This window comes from Embiotoca jacksoni, unplaced genomic scaffold, assembly GCF_022577435.1.
Source record: "Embiotoca jacksoni isolate LCO1_2020_lvr unplaced genomic scaffold, fEmbJac1.0.p SCAF_114, whole genome shotgun sequence".
NCBI lineage: Eukaryota > Metazoa > Chordata > Actinopteri > Embiotocidae > Embiotoca > Embiotoca jacksoni.
In genome coordinates this window covers 95001-110544 of record NW_027185246.1, presented here as the reverse complement: position 1 = coordinate 110544, position 15544 = coordinate 95001, and the positions used below count along the sequence as shown (strand labels likewise).

Here is a 15544-nt window from a genome sequence, read left to right as displayed (position 1 = left end):
CAGGGGGCGTGATCTCCTCTCTGGTGACAATCCTCCTGTCAGGGCTCCTCCTCCACCGTAGCTCCACCCCCTCTGTGATGTCTCGCTCCGCCAGCCGGCGCCGCAGCTGAAACACATTTCCACATGTCAGCACTGTGATTGGTGACTGGCAGACAATGGAACATAAAGTGGGCGTGGCTTCAGTTCCTCTGATGTCCACTAGGTGCTGCTGCATGAGACTGCATTAAATGAAGGTCCGAAGAAGATGGTTTAGTTTCAGGAAGTGACGTACAGTTCCTCCAGGTGACCTCTGACCTGCTGCAGGATGGCGTCCGTCACCGTGGGGTCGTTCAGGTCCGTGGATCCTCTCAGCTGGATCGACACCGCCCACAGCGCCGAGGTCCGGTCCGGGTCGGCAGACGACTCACCTGTCTGACAGAGGAAGGCGTGTTTCTCACTGCAGGGCCGGCGGAACCACGCGGCCGAGGACGGGTCCATCAGAACGCAGTCGGCCGTCCCGTCCAGCTCCGCCCACCGCCTGTAGGAGGCGTTGCTGCCGTCCGACCACAGTGGAGCCCGGTGGAGCCCGAACCAGGCGGAGGACACCGGAATGAATCCAACCAGGGCAGTGATCTGGATGTTGTCGCTGATGCTGGTGATGCTGCTCAGGTCCGTGTACTTCAACCGGCAGAAACTCTGAGCATCAAACCAGCTCATCGGCTCCTGGACCAGAACATGACGCTGCTCTGCAGCTGGAACACAACCACAACCAAACATTCATATATCCTCTGTCCTCCTGTCCTCTGTTCTCTGTCCTGTGTCCTCTGTCCTCCTGCCCTCTGTCATCCTGTCCTCTTGTCCTCTGTCCACTGTCATCCTGTCCTCCTGCCCTCTGTCCTCTTGTCCTCTGTCCACTGTCATCCTGCCCTCCTGTCCTCTTGTCCTTCTGTCCTCCTGCTTTCTGTTCTCTGTCCTCCTGTCCACTATCATCCTGCCCTCTGTCCACTGTCCTTCGTCCTCTTGTACTCCTGCCCTCTGTCCTTCTGTCCTCTGTCCCCTGTCCCTGATGTCTCACCACTGTAACAGACGGAGCGATGAAGGTCTCCACAGTCTCGGCTGAACCAGAATCCTCCAGTTGTGATCGCACACTCTCTGACATGCAGCTCCATTAAGCCCCAGACGGTGAACTGGGTTTCCCTGGTAATGTCCTCAGACCATCTCCAGGGACTTTGGCGCAGTCCGATCCAGATCTTGTCCGTCCCCGCCGCCTGCTGCGCCTCAGTGTCGGCGTCCGCATCTGGAATGGTGGCGAGGTCAGAGAATGTCTCTCTGCAGTGACGCTGAGCTTCAGTCCACGTCTCCATCTGAGGGACAGGACGGAAACGCTGGGGGACACAGACCCACACAAGACCTGAGGGACAGGAGACATCAGGAGAGACAGAAGACATCAGGAGAGACAAGAGACATCAGGACAGACAGCCTGAGGACAGCATGGACGTATTTCAGGTTGACTGACCTAAGAGCACCAGCAGGACGTGTCCTCGTTCCTTCATGACTGGAGGATGTCTTCTTTAATAACAGCTTTATGTCCTCAGAGTGAAACACAAACTATCTCTGATCCTATCACTTATGACATGTACCTAAGAGACGCTGTCCGTCTTATATACACACACACACACACACACACACACACACACGTAAAGATGTCTTTGAGTTTCATTAAATTCGATTTGGTTCAAAGACGATTTATTCAAAGTGTTTTAATGCAAAGCAGCTCAGAGACAAAAGGGCACATGTGTCTGGAGACTCCAGGAGACTCCTGGAGACACCTGGAGACACCTGGAGATGTGGAACCTGCATGTAAATCAGTTGGTTGATTTGTATGGGACGTTCAGTCTGATTTGATTAAAAAGATCATTGATGTGATTCTGATGAAGGTTCAAGGAGTCCTCTAAACAAATCAGGGAGGAGGACACGAGGACAGACTGAGGACACCAAGACGTTGTTGTGTTCATGTTGTGGACATGTAAAATGTGAGATAGTCACGCTTGGTGACGTCCAGGCGTGACAGTTTCACGTTTTCCTGTCGTGGACAAAAAATGAAATGTGTTTTACACGAAAACTAAACTATTATTAAAAACATACTTTTGTGGTTGGAGAACAACGTTCTCCTCCTGAAGTGGAACCTCGACGTTCCACCGTTGTTCCACACGGAACCGTGTGAACCTGTGACATTTATATGCGTGTAAGTTTCACACCTTGACAGCAGGTTGAATTTACTCCTTTTCTTCGGTACAGAAACATGTTTATTTTGTTTGTTTTCTTTTATTCCTGCTGACGTTCAGATGTTTTTGTTTTGTGAATTAAAGCTGAATGAACAGTCGGAGGTTTGACGAAGCTTTATTTAAACAAACAACAAACATGTTACACGCTAAACTCATAAACCAGGAGGGACCAGGAGGACCAGGAGGACCAGGAGGAACGAGGAGGACCAGGAGGGACGAGGAGGACCAGGAGGGGCCAGGAGGGACCAGGAGGGGCGCAATCAATAACAGGAAGTAAAGATCGATCTTTCCTCCAGAGTTTTTATGTAGAATGTTTAAACTTGGATTCCCGACAGAACCGGAGGAACCGAGATGAAAAGCGATGACCAATCAGATAATCTTCTCATCTCTCAGCTGGAATTTAACTTCTCCGACTAACACGCAGACGGCAGAAGTTCCACTTCTGTTGTACGTTCATGTTTCTGTTGTGGTAGGAGATCCATTGACCAATCAGACGCAGTCAGTAAATCCTGATGAGATGACACTCTGCTCTACGCACGTTTGGACCAACCACAAACCTGCCTCACAACTTACTACTGTATTACCCATAATCCCCCTCTCTGTGCACGTGTCTTCGGAGAAGCAGAATTCCAGCGTCGGTGGTTCAACGATAATTTAGTGACAGCTGATTGTCAGGGGGCGGAGTCAGACAACACGATGGGCGGGGATTAGAGCAGGGTCAAACCTCAGGGGGGCGTCTAAGAGTCGGACATTTCCTTGCCGAAGGCGGGTTCTTCGTTGGAGTTAGGGGTCAGATACTCGAAGGCCTTCTGGCTCTGGGAGACGAACTGTTTAAGCGGCGCCAGCAGCATTTCGGTGGCGGAAGGCCGTCGGTGGGCGGCGCCTTCGGAAGGAACCGCCAGGCCCTCTATCTCCAGGGATGGAAGATCTTTCAGGCTGGAGCGGCGGCGGCCGTTAGGGGGGTCGGGGCTCAGGGGGCCCACAGAGCCTCGGGCGGCACGGGAATACAGACTTCGGCGGCGGCGAGAGCGGCCGTCCATCGCCTTCAGGAACAGACTGTTCGCCGAGCTGCGACGAGACGAGCTGTCGGATGCAAAGTCCTCCTGGTTCAGGAAGTCCTCAACCTCCTGAGCAGACGGCTGCTGCAGCTGAAACACATAAGACACACGGTCATGTCGGGGGATGAGCTCTGATGGTTCTGCATTTCTGATCTGACACGAATCAGCAACGAAACAGAAGTCGTGAAACAAACATGGTGGAACTAAAACGTTCCAACACGAGACGTCTGCAAAAGGAACAAGTTCAACAATATGTTTACAGGCGTGTTACAGGTGTTTTTACAGGCGTGTTTCAGGTGTTTTTACAGTTGTGCTCCTGGTGTTTTTACAGAGGGGTTCCAGGTGTTTTTACAGTTGTGCTCCAGATGTTTTTACAGGCGTGTTTCAGGTGTTTTTAATGCCGTGTTGCAGGTGTTTTTACAGGCAGGTTCCAGGTGTTTTTACAGTTGTGCTCCAGATGTTTTTACAGGAGTGTTTCAGGTGTTTTTACAGGCGTATTCCAGGTGTTTTTACAGGCGTGTTTCAGGTGTTTTTACAGGCATGTTTCAGGTGCATTTACAGGCATGTTTCAGGTGTTTTTACAGTTGTGCTCCAGGTGTTTTTAATGCCGTGTTTCAGGTGTTTTTACAGGCGTGCTTCAGGTGTTTTTACAGTTGTGCTCCTGGTGTTTTTACAGGCGGGTTCCAGGTGTTTTTACAGTTGTGCTCCAGATGTTTTTACAGGCGTGTTTCAGGTGTTTTTAATGCCGTGTTGCAGGTGTTTTTACAGGCGGGTTCCAGGTGTTTTTACAGTTGTGCTCCAGATGTTTTTACAGGAGTGTTTCAGGTGTTTTTACAGGCGTATTCCAGGTGTTTTTACAGGCGTGTTTCAGGTGTTTTTACAGGCATGTTTCAGGTGTTTTTACAGTTGTGCTCCAGGTGTTTTTAATGCCGTGTTTCAGGTGTTTTTACAGGCAGGTTCCAGGTGTTTTTACAGGCGGGCTCCAGGTGTTTTTACAGGCGTGTTTCAGGTGTTGTTAATGCCGTGTTTCAGGTGTTTTTACAGGCGTGTTTCAGGTGTTTTTACAGTTGTGCTCCAGGTGTTTTTACAGGCGTGTTTCAAGTCTTTTTACAGGCATGTTTCAGGTGTTTTTACAGGCGGGCTCCAGGTGTTTTTACAGGCGTTTCAGGTGTTTTTACAGGCATGTTTCAGGTGCATTTACAGGCGTGTTTCAGGTGTTTTTAACGCTGTGTGGCAGGTGTTTTTACAGGCGGGTTCCAGGTGTTTTTACAGTTGTGCTCCAGATGTTTTTACAGGCGTGTTTCAGGTGCGTTTACAGGCAGGTTCCAGGTGTTTTTACAGGCGTGTTTCAGGGTGTTTTTACAGGCGTGTTTCAGGTGCGTTTACAGGCGTTTCAGGTGTTTTTAACGCTGTGTTGCAAGTGTTTTTACAGGCGGGTTCCAGGTGTTTTTACAGTTGTGCTCCAGATGTTTTTACAGGCGTGTTGCAGGTGTTTTTAACGCTGTGTTGCAGGTGTTTTTACAGGCATGTTTCAGGTGCATTTACAGGCGTGTTTCAGGTGTTTTTAACGGTGTTGCAGGTGTTTTTACAGGTGGGTTCCAGGTGTTTTTGCAGGCGGATTCCAAGTGTTTTTACAGTTGTGCTCCAGGTGTTTTTAATGCCGTGTTTCAAGTGTTTTTACAGGCAGGTTCCAGGTGTTTTTACAGGCGTGTTTCAGGGTGTTTTTACAAGCGTGTTTCAGGTGCATTTACAGGCATGTTTCAGGTGCATTTACAGACGGGTTCCAGGTGTTTTTACAGTTGTGCTCCACATGTTTTTACAGGCGTGTTTCAGGTGCGTTTACAGGCGTGTTTCAGGTGTTTTTAATGCCGTTTTTCAGGTTTTTTTACAGGCAGGTTCCGGGTGTTTTAACAGGCGTGTTTCAGGTGTTTTTACAGGCGGGTTCCAGGTGTTTTTACAGTTGTGCTCCAGATGTTTTTACAGGCGTGTTTCAGGTGCGTTTACAGGCGTTTTTAATGCCGTGTTTCAGGTGTTTTTACAGGCAGGTTCCAGGTGTTTTTACAGGCTTGTTTCAGGTGTTTTTACAGGCGGGTTTCAGGTGTTTTTACAGTTGTGCTCCAGATGTTTTCATAGGCGTGTTTCAGGTGTTTTTACATTTGTGCTCCAGATGTTTTTACAGGAGTGTTTCAGGTGTTTTTACAGGAGGATTCCAAGTGTTTTTACAGTTGTGCTCCAGGTGTTTTTACAGGCATGTTCCAGGTGTTTTTAATGCCGTGTTTCAGGTGTTTTTACAGGCAGGTTTCAGGTGTTTTTACAGGCGTGTTTCAGGTGTTGTTAACGCTGTTTCAGGTGTTTTTACAGGCGTGTTTCAGGTGTTTTTACAGTTGTGCTCCAGGTGTTTTTAAAGGCGTGTTTCAGGTGTTTTTACAGTTGTGCTCCAGGTGTTTTTAAAGTCGTGTTTCAGGTGTTTTTACAGGCATGTTTCAGGTGTGTTTAGAGGCGTGTTTCGGGTGTTTTAATGCCGTGTTTCAGGTGTTTTTACAGGCAGGTTCCAGGTGTTTTTTACAGGCATGTTTCAAGTGTTTTTACAGGCATGTTTCAGGTGCATTTACAGGCATGTTTCAGGTGCATTTACAGGCGGGTTCCAGGTGTTTTTACAGTTGTGCTCCACATGTTTTTACAGGCATGTTTCAGGTGCATTTACAGGCATGTTTCAGGTGCATTTACAGGCGGGTTCCAGGTGTTTTTACAGTTGTGCTCCACATGTTTTTACAGGCATGTTTCAGGTGCGTTTACAGGTGTGTTTCAGGTGTTTTTACAAGCGTGTTTCAGGTATTTTTACAGGCGTGCTTCAGATGTTTTTACAGGCATTTCAGGTGTGTTTACAGGTGTGCTTCAGCTGTTTTACAGGTGTGTTTGAGGTGTTTTTACAGGCATGTTTGAGGTGTTTTTACAGGCGTGTTTGAGGTGTTTTTACAGGCGTGTTTCAGGCCCTCCACTCTGGACTCACCATGTTGTACAACGGTGTGGCGTTGATCACCAGCTGCAGGAGGATCTTGGAGAGTTCCTGCAGGTCTCGGAGCAGATGTTGGATTTGATCCGGCAGCTCTCGGACCTGCTGAACCGGAGTTAGCTCGACTAGCGTGGTGGCCCGACCTTTGACCCTGCTTAAGGTGGTCTCTCTGAGGCTTTCTGCTCGGTACACCAGCGCCACCAGGAGGCCCTGCAGGAACTGCAACAGATCACCGAGCAGATTCAGGACCTGACCGAGACCCACCTGCAGGGAACAGACAGCAAGCATGATGTCACAGTGATGTCACAGCGATGTCACAGCGATGTCATCAACGTCCTTTAAATCCCGTCTTCAAACAAGTCTCACCAGTTTGATCTTTAACATCTTTAAACCCGTCTGACTTCAGTCTCACGTCCTGCTCGTGACTGAAGTTCAGACGTTACGTTTAAATTCAGGAAGCAGGAAGTGGGTTTAGTGGACTCACCTTGTCGGCGGCGTCTCCGAGCGTCCGCACGGCGTTCTGCAGCTGCTCCCTGACCTTCATCAGGCGGTGGTGCAGCTGCAGGCTGAGAGTCAGAAGCAGGCTGCGAACTCGGGTCCACAGACTCGGCTCCTCATCCTCATCTTCATCCTCGTACTCCTGAACACGCATCTCCCACTCACGACCTGACGATGACATCACACATGAATCTGATGGAGCTGCAGAGCGTCCAGCTGATTCCCCAATGAAGATATCTTCTCCTCCAGCTCCCCCTCCTCCCCAGCGGTCCACCTGTACTCACGCAGCGTAGGTGGGAGGGGCATGTAGAAGGCGGTAGCGTCCTCCAGACGACTCAGCACATCATCCAGTCCCGAGGTGGCGACTCGGCCGACCTGAGTCTCCTGCAACTGAACCACGGCTGCTCGAGCGGCGTCGTTCAGACGCTCCAGCTGATCAAGAGCTCCGTCCAGCCCGTCCACCACCCACAGCTGCACATCGTCCAGCGTCAGGAAGAAGGCGTCCTTCAGGTGGCTCATCACCTGGTCAGCAAGTGCACATTTAAAGGTACAGTACATCAGCTCAGGACCAGCTCATCTGCTCCACTACTGCACTGTTGCACCTGCTGCACCTGCTGCACCTGCACTGACGGATGTTCTGGCTTCTGATCAAACCTGTTGAGAATTAATGTGATTTTTTACATGTTAAGAAGTGAAAGCAGAACAAACCTCGTTGGTCGACTGGTTCAAGATCGGAAAGTTTCTCTCCAGACGGTCGAGACCAACGAGAGCAAAACTATTCGCAACGTTGACTGCAGAAAAGAAACAGACATGATTTACTGTGGAGGGAAACGAAGGTGGAGGAGAGCAGCAGAAAGTCCAACTACACTGTTAGCATTAGCACTGTTAGCAGCATTAGCACTGTTAGCAGCATTAGCAATGTTAGCAGCATTAGCTGACTATCAGTAGTATTCGCAGTACTATCGGTAGTATTAGCAGTACAATCGGTAGTATTAGCAGTACAATCGGTAGTATTAGCAGTACTATCGGTAGTATTCGCAGTACTGTCGGTAGTATTAGCAGTACTATCGGTAGTATTAGCAGTACAATCGGTAGTATTAGTAGTAACAGTTGTAGTACCAGTTGTAGTATTGGCGATATTGATTACGTACTCTGCGGCTCCAGACTCTGGAGGAGGGGCGTGGCTCGTCTTAAGGCCTCGTGGGAGACGCTGCGAACTCCGACCTCGGCGACTCCGCCCATCAGACCCAGCAGAGGGTAGCGACCTTTGACCTCGGAGTACGTGGACGTCACCGACTGTAACGCCGAGCGAAGGAGAGGCAGACGAGATGCTCTGAGCACGGCGCTGATCTGAAACAACATTGGTGGACCATCCTTTAATACCCAATCATGTGACTGATTGGTTGCCATGGTAACCTAATGAGATGTTCCACCAGCTGTTTTATGTTACATTTTGTTTTTATCTGTATTCGACACTGAGTTTTTACAGTGAAGTGCTCGGGTTCCCTCCACCTGTGCAGAGGCTGCTGATTGGCTGCTGATTGGCTGGTCTGAACTCACCTCGTGTTCCTGACGAGCTGACATTTCTCTTTCTCCGAATCTGAGGGGGAACAGAACAGAGGTCACGGAGGTCATCATGAGGCAGTCAGCTGCCGAGCGTCACAAAGACGCGACTGTTGGCGTGAAAATCGTCTTCTGCTGCTGAAGCCACAACGACACAAACCGCTCATTGAGTTTGGAGTCTTTAAAAAGAGAGCGTGAAGAAACTGAAATCAGCTGTTTAGGTTTCATAAAGTCTTTAGAGGCGGAAAACACGCCGAAGATTCACCTCAATAAGGAACGTCATGACTGACAAATATTCTCCTGCAAATAAAAATAATCTGTTCATCTTCAAATGGAACAAAATTTCTGTTTTTACAGGAAGTGTTTTCATCACTGACTCAAGGATTTATGATCTTCATTATTATCTACAAAACTGAAGACGTCACATGAAATATCATCAATCATCCTGTTGCTTTTTATACTGGAGTCATTTCCAATGACACATTTTACACTGTAAAAAATGATTCAGGAAAACAGTTTTAACAGCTGACGAGAGCTGAAGCCACACACACACACACACACACACACACACATACATACATACACACACACACACGCGCACGCACGCACGCACGCACACACACACACACACACATACAACACACCCAACACACACAAACACACACATACTGAATGAGACTGTTTTACAGGTTTAGTTTTTTTTTCAGACATTTGAAATCAATGCGTCACAACAATTAAATGATCAATAACTCCTGAACAGGTGAATTAAATATTAAATCCACTGACTATTTTATTAATTTATCAAAGATTATTTTTCGTTCTAAACAGCCTGAGGATTCAGCTCGACGTCCCAGACGTGTCTATTTGAGGACATTCAGTCAGTAATGAGACACTCAGCTGTTAAATATCATTGATTGATTGATTGATTATCAGCCAACGTCTCGTTAATAATGAAGAATCAGTCTTACCCCATCAGAGCACCTCTGCTGTGGATGACCTGCTGAACCGTGATGATGATGACGGCGATGAAGATGACGAAGTCCCTCGGACTTTATAACCTGTTGATGAAGAGTCCGGCCCGGTTTAAAGGTGGATCACAACGTCCTGATTGGCCAAAGCCAAGTGTGATGTCACTGACAGAAAAATTCTGTTTCTCTGACGAATCAATTAACTGTGAATAAAAGAGATCATTTAGGACACACACACTCACACACACACACACACACACACACACACACTCTAACTTGTGTAACTCATTCCTGAAGCCGGAGACACACATTGTCCAACATTCAATAAAAACAGTGAAAAGTCACACAAACCACCAAATGATCAAATCCTGTCAGGGACACACAATCAAAGGCCTCACCTGACCTCACCTGACCTCACCTCTACATTTATTTAATGTTTGTAAATGTCTGAACACTCCCGTATGCAATTCCTAACCTGAACCGTCAGATCCAACCCGATGACGTCAGTTCAGATTATTTAATTATTGCAGCGGGTCTGAGAGGGTTGGACTCTGCGCTGCGGTGGATCAGTGAACTGTTTGAGGGGGCGGGGCCCTCTTCCTCAACTGTGGGTCTGATGTGGGTCAGAAATTTTGAAACTGAACCCAAAGGAGTCTTTGGTGAAACTAGCATCAGTTAGCCAGGAAACAGTCTGTCTTCAAGAGACAGCTGATTTAAGGAAGTGAAGCGTCAAACAGGAAGTGATGGGATTATAGGAAGTGCTGGGATTACAGGAGATGATAGGTTTATAGGAAGTGTGGTCGTGAACAGTAGAAAATGTTCCATGTGTTCAGTGAACTCGTGGACAGATGATGAGGATGATGAAGACCTCAGTGTGTTGATCCTGCAGCAGAAAAAACTACATGACGCCTTTTTGTGGTGGATTGATGTTTTACGTGACACAAGGAAACGTTGGGAAGCCGATCTGTATCAAGCCTTAAATAATCTTTACGCGGTCAGAGCTTTCTCATGAAAAGTGTGGTCAGCTCATTTCCTCTGAAATCAGCAGCGTGGAGTTTTTCCTGCTAAAAAGCCGGAGGAGGCAGGCGAGGAGGTCAGAGCACTCCTCATGAAGGGAGCAGTGTTCCTGTGTTCTGGGAAACCTTCATGTGACTGGACTCTTCAACACGCCTTATCACGGATGAAGGAAGTTCAGAAACAAGAGGCGCTTCACTGACACGGATCTGATGCTCTTACTGATCCTGTGTTCTAGCAGCCCGTTATGATAATAATCATATTACCATAATAATAATGTGATTACCATAACAATACTCATATTACCATAATACTCATATTGCCCATAATAATACTCATATTACCATAATAATACTAAAATATAACATAATAATACTCATATTAACATAATAATACTGTGATTACCATAATAATACTCATATTACCATAATACTCATATTACCATAATAATACCAATATATACCATAATAATAATCATATTACCATAATAATGCTCACATATACCATAATAATACCCATATTACCATAATACTACTCCTATATACCATAATAATACTCTTATTACATAATACTACTCCTATATACCATAATAATACTCATATTACCATAATAATACTCATATATACCATAATAATACTCATATTACCATAATAATACTCATATATACCATAATAATAATCATATTACCTTAATAATACTCACATATACCATAATAATACCCATATTACCATAATACTACTCCTATATACCATAATAATACTCTTATTACATAATACTACTCCTATATACCATAATAATACTCTTATTACATAATACTACTCCTATATACCATAATAATACTCCTATTAGGGAGGCTGTAGCTCAGACGGTAGAGTAGGTTGAACACTATTCGGAAGGTTGGTGGTTCAATCCCAGCTCCTCCTGTCCACATGTCTAAGTGTCCTTGAGCAAGACACTGAACCCTGAGTTGCTCCCGATGGTGAACCATCAGTGTGTGAATGTTCTCCTGATGGCAGCACCTTGCATGGTGATCTGTCTCATTAGTGTGTGAATGGAAAAACATGTTAAAGCACTTTGAGACCAAAAGGTGATAAAACTATACAAGTACAGACCATTTACCATTTCTATTACCATAATAATACTCCTATATACATAATAATACTCTTATTACCATAATAATAACCATATTACCATAATACTACTCCTATATGCCATAATAATACTCCTATTAACATAATAATACTAATATATACCATAATATGTACCATAATAATACTACTATATGTCATAATACTCCTATTGCCATAATACTACTCCTATATACCACAATAATACTCCTATTACCATAATAATACCACTATATACCATACTACTCCTATATACCATAAAAATACTGCTATTACCATAATAATACTCATATTACCAAAATACTCATATATACCATAATAATACTACTACATGTCATAATACTCCTATTACCATAACAATACGCCTATATACCATAATAATAATCCTATTACCATAATAATACGCCTATATACCATAATAATAATAATCCTATTACCATAATACTCCTGTATATCATAATAATAATACTCTATGTCATAATACTCCTATTACCATCATAATACTCATATATACCATAATAATACTATATGTCATAATACTCCTATTATCATAATAATACTACTATATACCATAATAATACTACTATATACCATAATAATACTCCTATATATCATAATAATACTCCTATATATCATAATAATACTACTATATGTCATAATAATAACAGAACAGTTCTAACAGAACCTTTTAATAACCTGTTAATCTTAATAAAGTTAAATAACGTCCAGACGCAGCCGTCAAGGCTAACTCTTTTATTTGCACGTCCAATGAGTGTTAACAAACCCAACATAGAGGTTAGCATCCAGGTCTACAGCAGGGGGCGCTCAAACACACTAAAGCTCCGAGGACATCAGACAGGAAGAAAACCAGCAAACATCTTCACATCTGTACAAATCTACAGTCCGTCATTCAGTCTGTCTGTGGTCTGTAGCTGTCTGTGGTCTGTAGCTGTCTGTGGTCTGTAGCTGTCTGTCCGTCTATAGCTGTCTGTCTATCTGTAGCTGTCTGTGGTCTGTAGCTGTCTGTCCGTCTATAGCTGTCTGTGGTTTGTCTGTCTGTCTATCTGTAGCTGTCTGTGGTCTGCAGTCCTTCTTTACATGTCTACAGGTGAAGTTAGTTTCACACAGGTATTATTGGTCAGCAGGTTGAAGGTGACTCACGTTGAACTAAATGTGACTCAGTGTCGTCACTGAAAGTAGCGTTGAAGCAGCTCCAACTTCACTTCACACACGTTCAGCTTTATAAAACTAATGAACAGGGAACAGCGCCACCAGTTGGCAGAATGTTCACTCTGTTCAAACGGGTCGGGAACAGAATGAAAATGTACAATATGAGACACAAAGAGAGGAAGAGAAGCAGAGGAGAGCTGCGGCTGCTGGTTCTGTTAGTGGACCGGTCCAATCCGAGGAATGGATTCCAGAACCTTCGTTCAGAACCTTCGTTCAGAACCTTCTCTGCAGACCGAGGCCAGGTTGTGATTCAGGTGTTTGGGTCATATCTGGACTACAGAACCAGAATGAGAACCTGTGATCTATTCCTCAAACATAATAAAAGGATTTATAGATCTGATCAGGAGGTATTGATCATCATCGTGTTACAGTGAAACACACCTGAACAGGTGTCTCCTAGAAAACTGTTATTTGTGTTCATGTTTGTTTTTGTTTAAAACTGTGCAGGTGACATCATCGCAGTGTTTCACCTGTTTCACCTGCAGATCACATGACCCAAAAATCAGAGGCTCCACAGCTGTTCTCTGCTCCAGTCTGCAGTTATTATAGGAAAGCATTCATGTTACAAACACCTATTTTACATCAGCGTTCAGCCTCCTGAAGGAGGCGGAGTTATTATCATCCAAGGTCACATGACCTTCACCACAGTTTGTAGTCCACTTCCTGCAGGAACATGTGCAGCTGCAGGCAGAGAGCATGCTGCGACTGAAACATCAATCAGGAGGATGAGGATGAGAAGTGGGCGGGGCCTGCAGCAGTCTCTGTGTCTCACTGACTTCTTCTTCTATATTCAGCGTAAATGCAGCGTTACGGAGGAGTTCATGTTTTTTTATCTGTCGGAGCTGAAAGATCAGTCGTCATGACGATCAGTCATCGTGACGGACAGTCAGTCATCGTGACGGTCTTCAATAATAGACGGTCACCGTGACTGTCGTCGTCATGATGGTTGTCATGATAGACAGTCGTCGTGGCGGTCTGTCGTCATGACAACCAATCGTTGACGTCAGCAGTGCTCAGTTTTTGTGTTTTCAGACAGACGTGCGATGAACTGCATGACAACAGCAGCAGGGATCTTCTTTATTGATCATTGATCAATCCTCCTCAGACGAAGAGGAGGAGGAGGAAGAGGAGGAGGAGGAGGAAGAGGAGGAATGGATTTTTCTTTTAAAGAGCTGCAGGATGTTTCTGAAGTGACGTTCAAATATAATAGAGACAGTTTAACTAGAATCAATCACAACGTGTGTGTGTGTGTGTGTGTGTATGTTTGTATGTGTGTGTCTATGTGTGTGTGTGTGTGTGTTTGTATGTGTGTGTCTATGTGTGTGTGTGTGTGTGTGTGTGTGTGTGTGTGTGTGTGTAAAAGAGTGTTTGTATGTGTGTGTGTATGTGTCTATATGTGTGTGTCTGTACACTGAGTCCGTGTCTCCCAGTACTTCTACTGGTGGAGTCCCAGCCTATAGGTGGTTGCGGCCGGTGTCAGGCTCCGCCCCCTTAGTACTCGCTCAGGTTGTGCCATTTGGAGATCTGCCTGCGGGGGTTTTCACACACCTCCCTCCAGTGGGAGGAGCCGGAGGGGGCGGGGCTGTGCAGGCCGAGCAGCAGGCGTCCCAGGACCTCGTTCTTGGTGGTGCGGTCGAAGTCGACCACCAGGAACTCCACGGAGATCTCCGGCAGCAGCTCGGGGGGGATGTCGTAGATGAAGGACTCGTTGAACACCGGGTTCACCGTGCACTTCTTCACATGCGTCTTCTTCTTAGCGATGCGCTTCCTGCCGTAGAACACGTTCACCTTCACGTACGGGTCTGAGGACACATTAGAGGGGACACGTCAGAGGGGGGCAGACGTCAGAGGGGACACGTCAGAAGAGGACAGACGTCAGAGGGGACACACGTCAGAGGGGAGACGTTAGAGGGGGACAGACGTCAGAGGGGGACAGACGTCAGAGGGGGACACGTCAGAGGGGACACGTCAGAGGGGGGCAGACGTCAGAGGGGACACACGTCAGAGGGGAGATGTCAGAGGGGGACACGTCAGAGGGGACAGACGTCAGGGGGGACAGACGTCAGAGGGGACAGACGTCAGAGGCGGCACATCAGAGGGGGACAGACGTCAGAGGGGACACGTCAGAGGCGGACAGACGTCAGAGTGGACACAAGTCAAAGGGGATACGTCAGAGGAGGACAGACGTCAGAGGGGACACGTCAGAGGGGACACGTCAAAAGGGGACGGATGTCAGAGGGGACACACGTCAGAGGGGATACGTCAGAGGAGGACAGACGTCAGAGGGGACACGTCAAAAGGGGACGGATGTCAGAGGGGACACACATCAGAGGGGTACAAACGTCAGATGGGGACAGACGTCAGAGGGGGACAAACGTCAGAGGGGGACAGATGTCAGAGGGGACACGTCAGAGGGGGGCAGACGTCAGAGGGGACACGTCAGAAGAGGACAGACGTCAGAGGGGACACATCAGAGGGGGACCGACGTCAGAGGGGACACGTCAGAAGAGGACAGACGTCAGAGGGGACACACGTCACAGGGGACACGTCAGAAGGGGACAGACGTCAGACGGGGACACGTCAGAAGAGGACAGACGTCAGAGGGGACACACGTCAGAAAGGGATAGACGTCAGACGGGGACACGTCAGAGGGGGGCAGACGTCAGAGGGGGACACATGTCAGATGGGCACAGACGTCAGAGGGGGACACGTCAGAGGGCGACAGACGTCAAAGGGGACACGTCAGAGGGGGGACAGACGTCAGAGGGGACAGAAGGTACTTCCTGTGTACTCACTGGCTGATGACATC

General features: G+C 46.8%; 2 protein-coding genes across 2 annotated transcripts in view; both read right to left on the bottom strand.

Annotated features, from left to right (window-relative positions):
- Positions 1 to 2414: 2414 nt before the first annotated feature.
- On the bottom strand, positions 2415 to 9369 carry plin6 (perilipin 6). The gene is given in 8 exon segments (XM_069143768.1): positions 2415 to 3364; positions 6300 to 6599; positions 6820 to 7001; positions 7118 to 7355; positions 7542 to 7624; positions 7985 to 8183; positions 8394 to 8433; positions 9365 to 9369. Coding segments are annotated over 8 exon segments (1410 nt in total). The 3' UTR covers positions 2415 to 3001.
- A 2874-nt stretch (positions 9370 to 12243) lies between these two features.
- Positions 12244 to 15544, bottom strand: part of syt11b (synaptotagmin XIb) — an 11447-nt gene continuing 8146 nt past the window's right edge. Inside the window, 1 exon segment of the mRNA XM_069143781.1 lies at positions 12244 to 14537. Coding sequence (XP_068999882.1) covers positions 14227 to 14537 — 311 coding nt within the window. The 3' untranslated portion in view covers positions 12244 to 14226.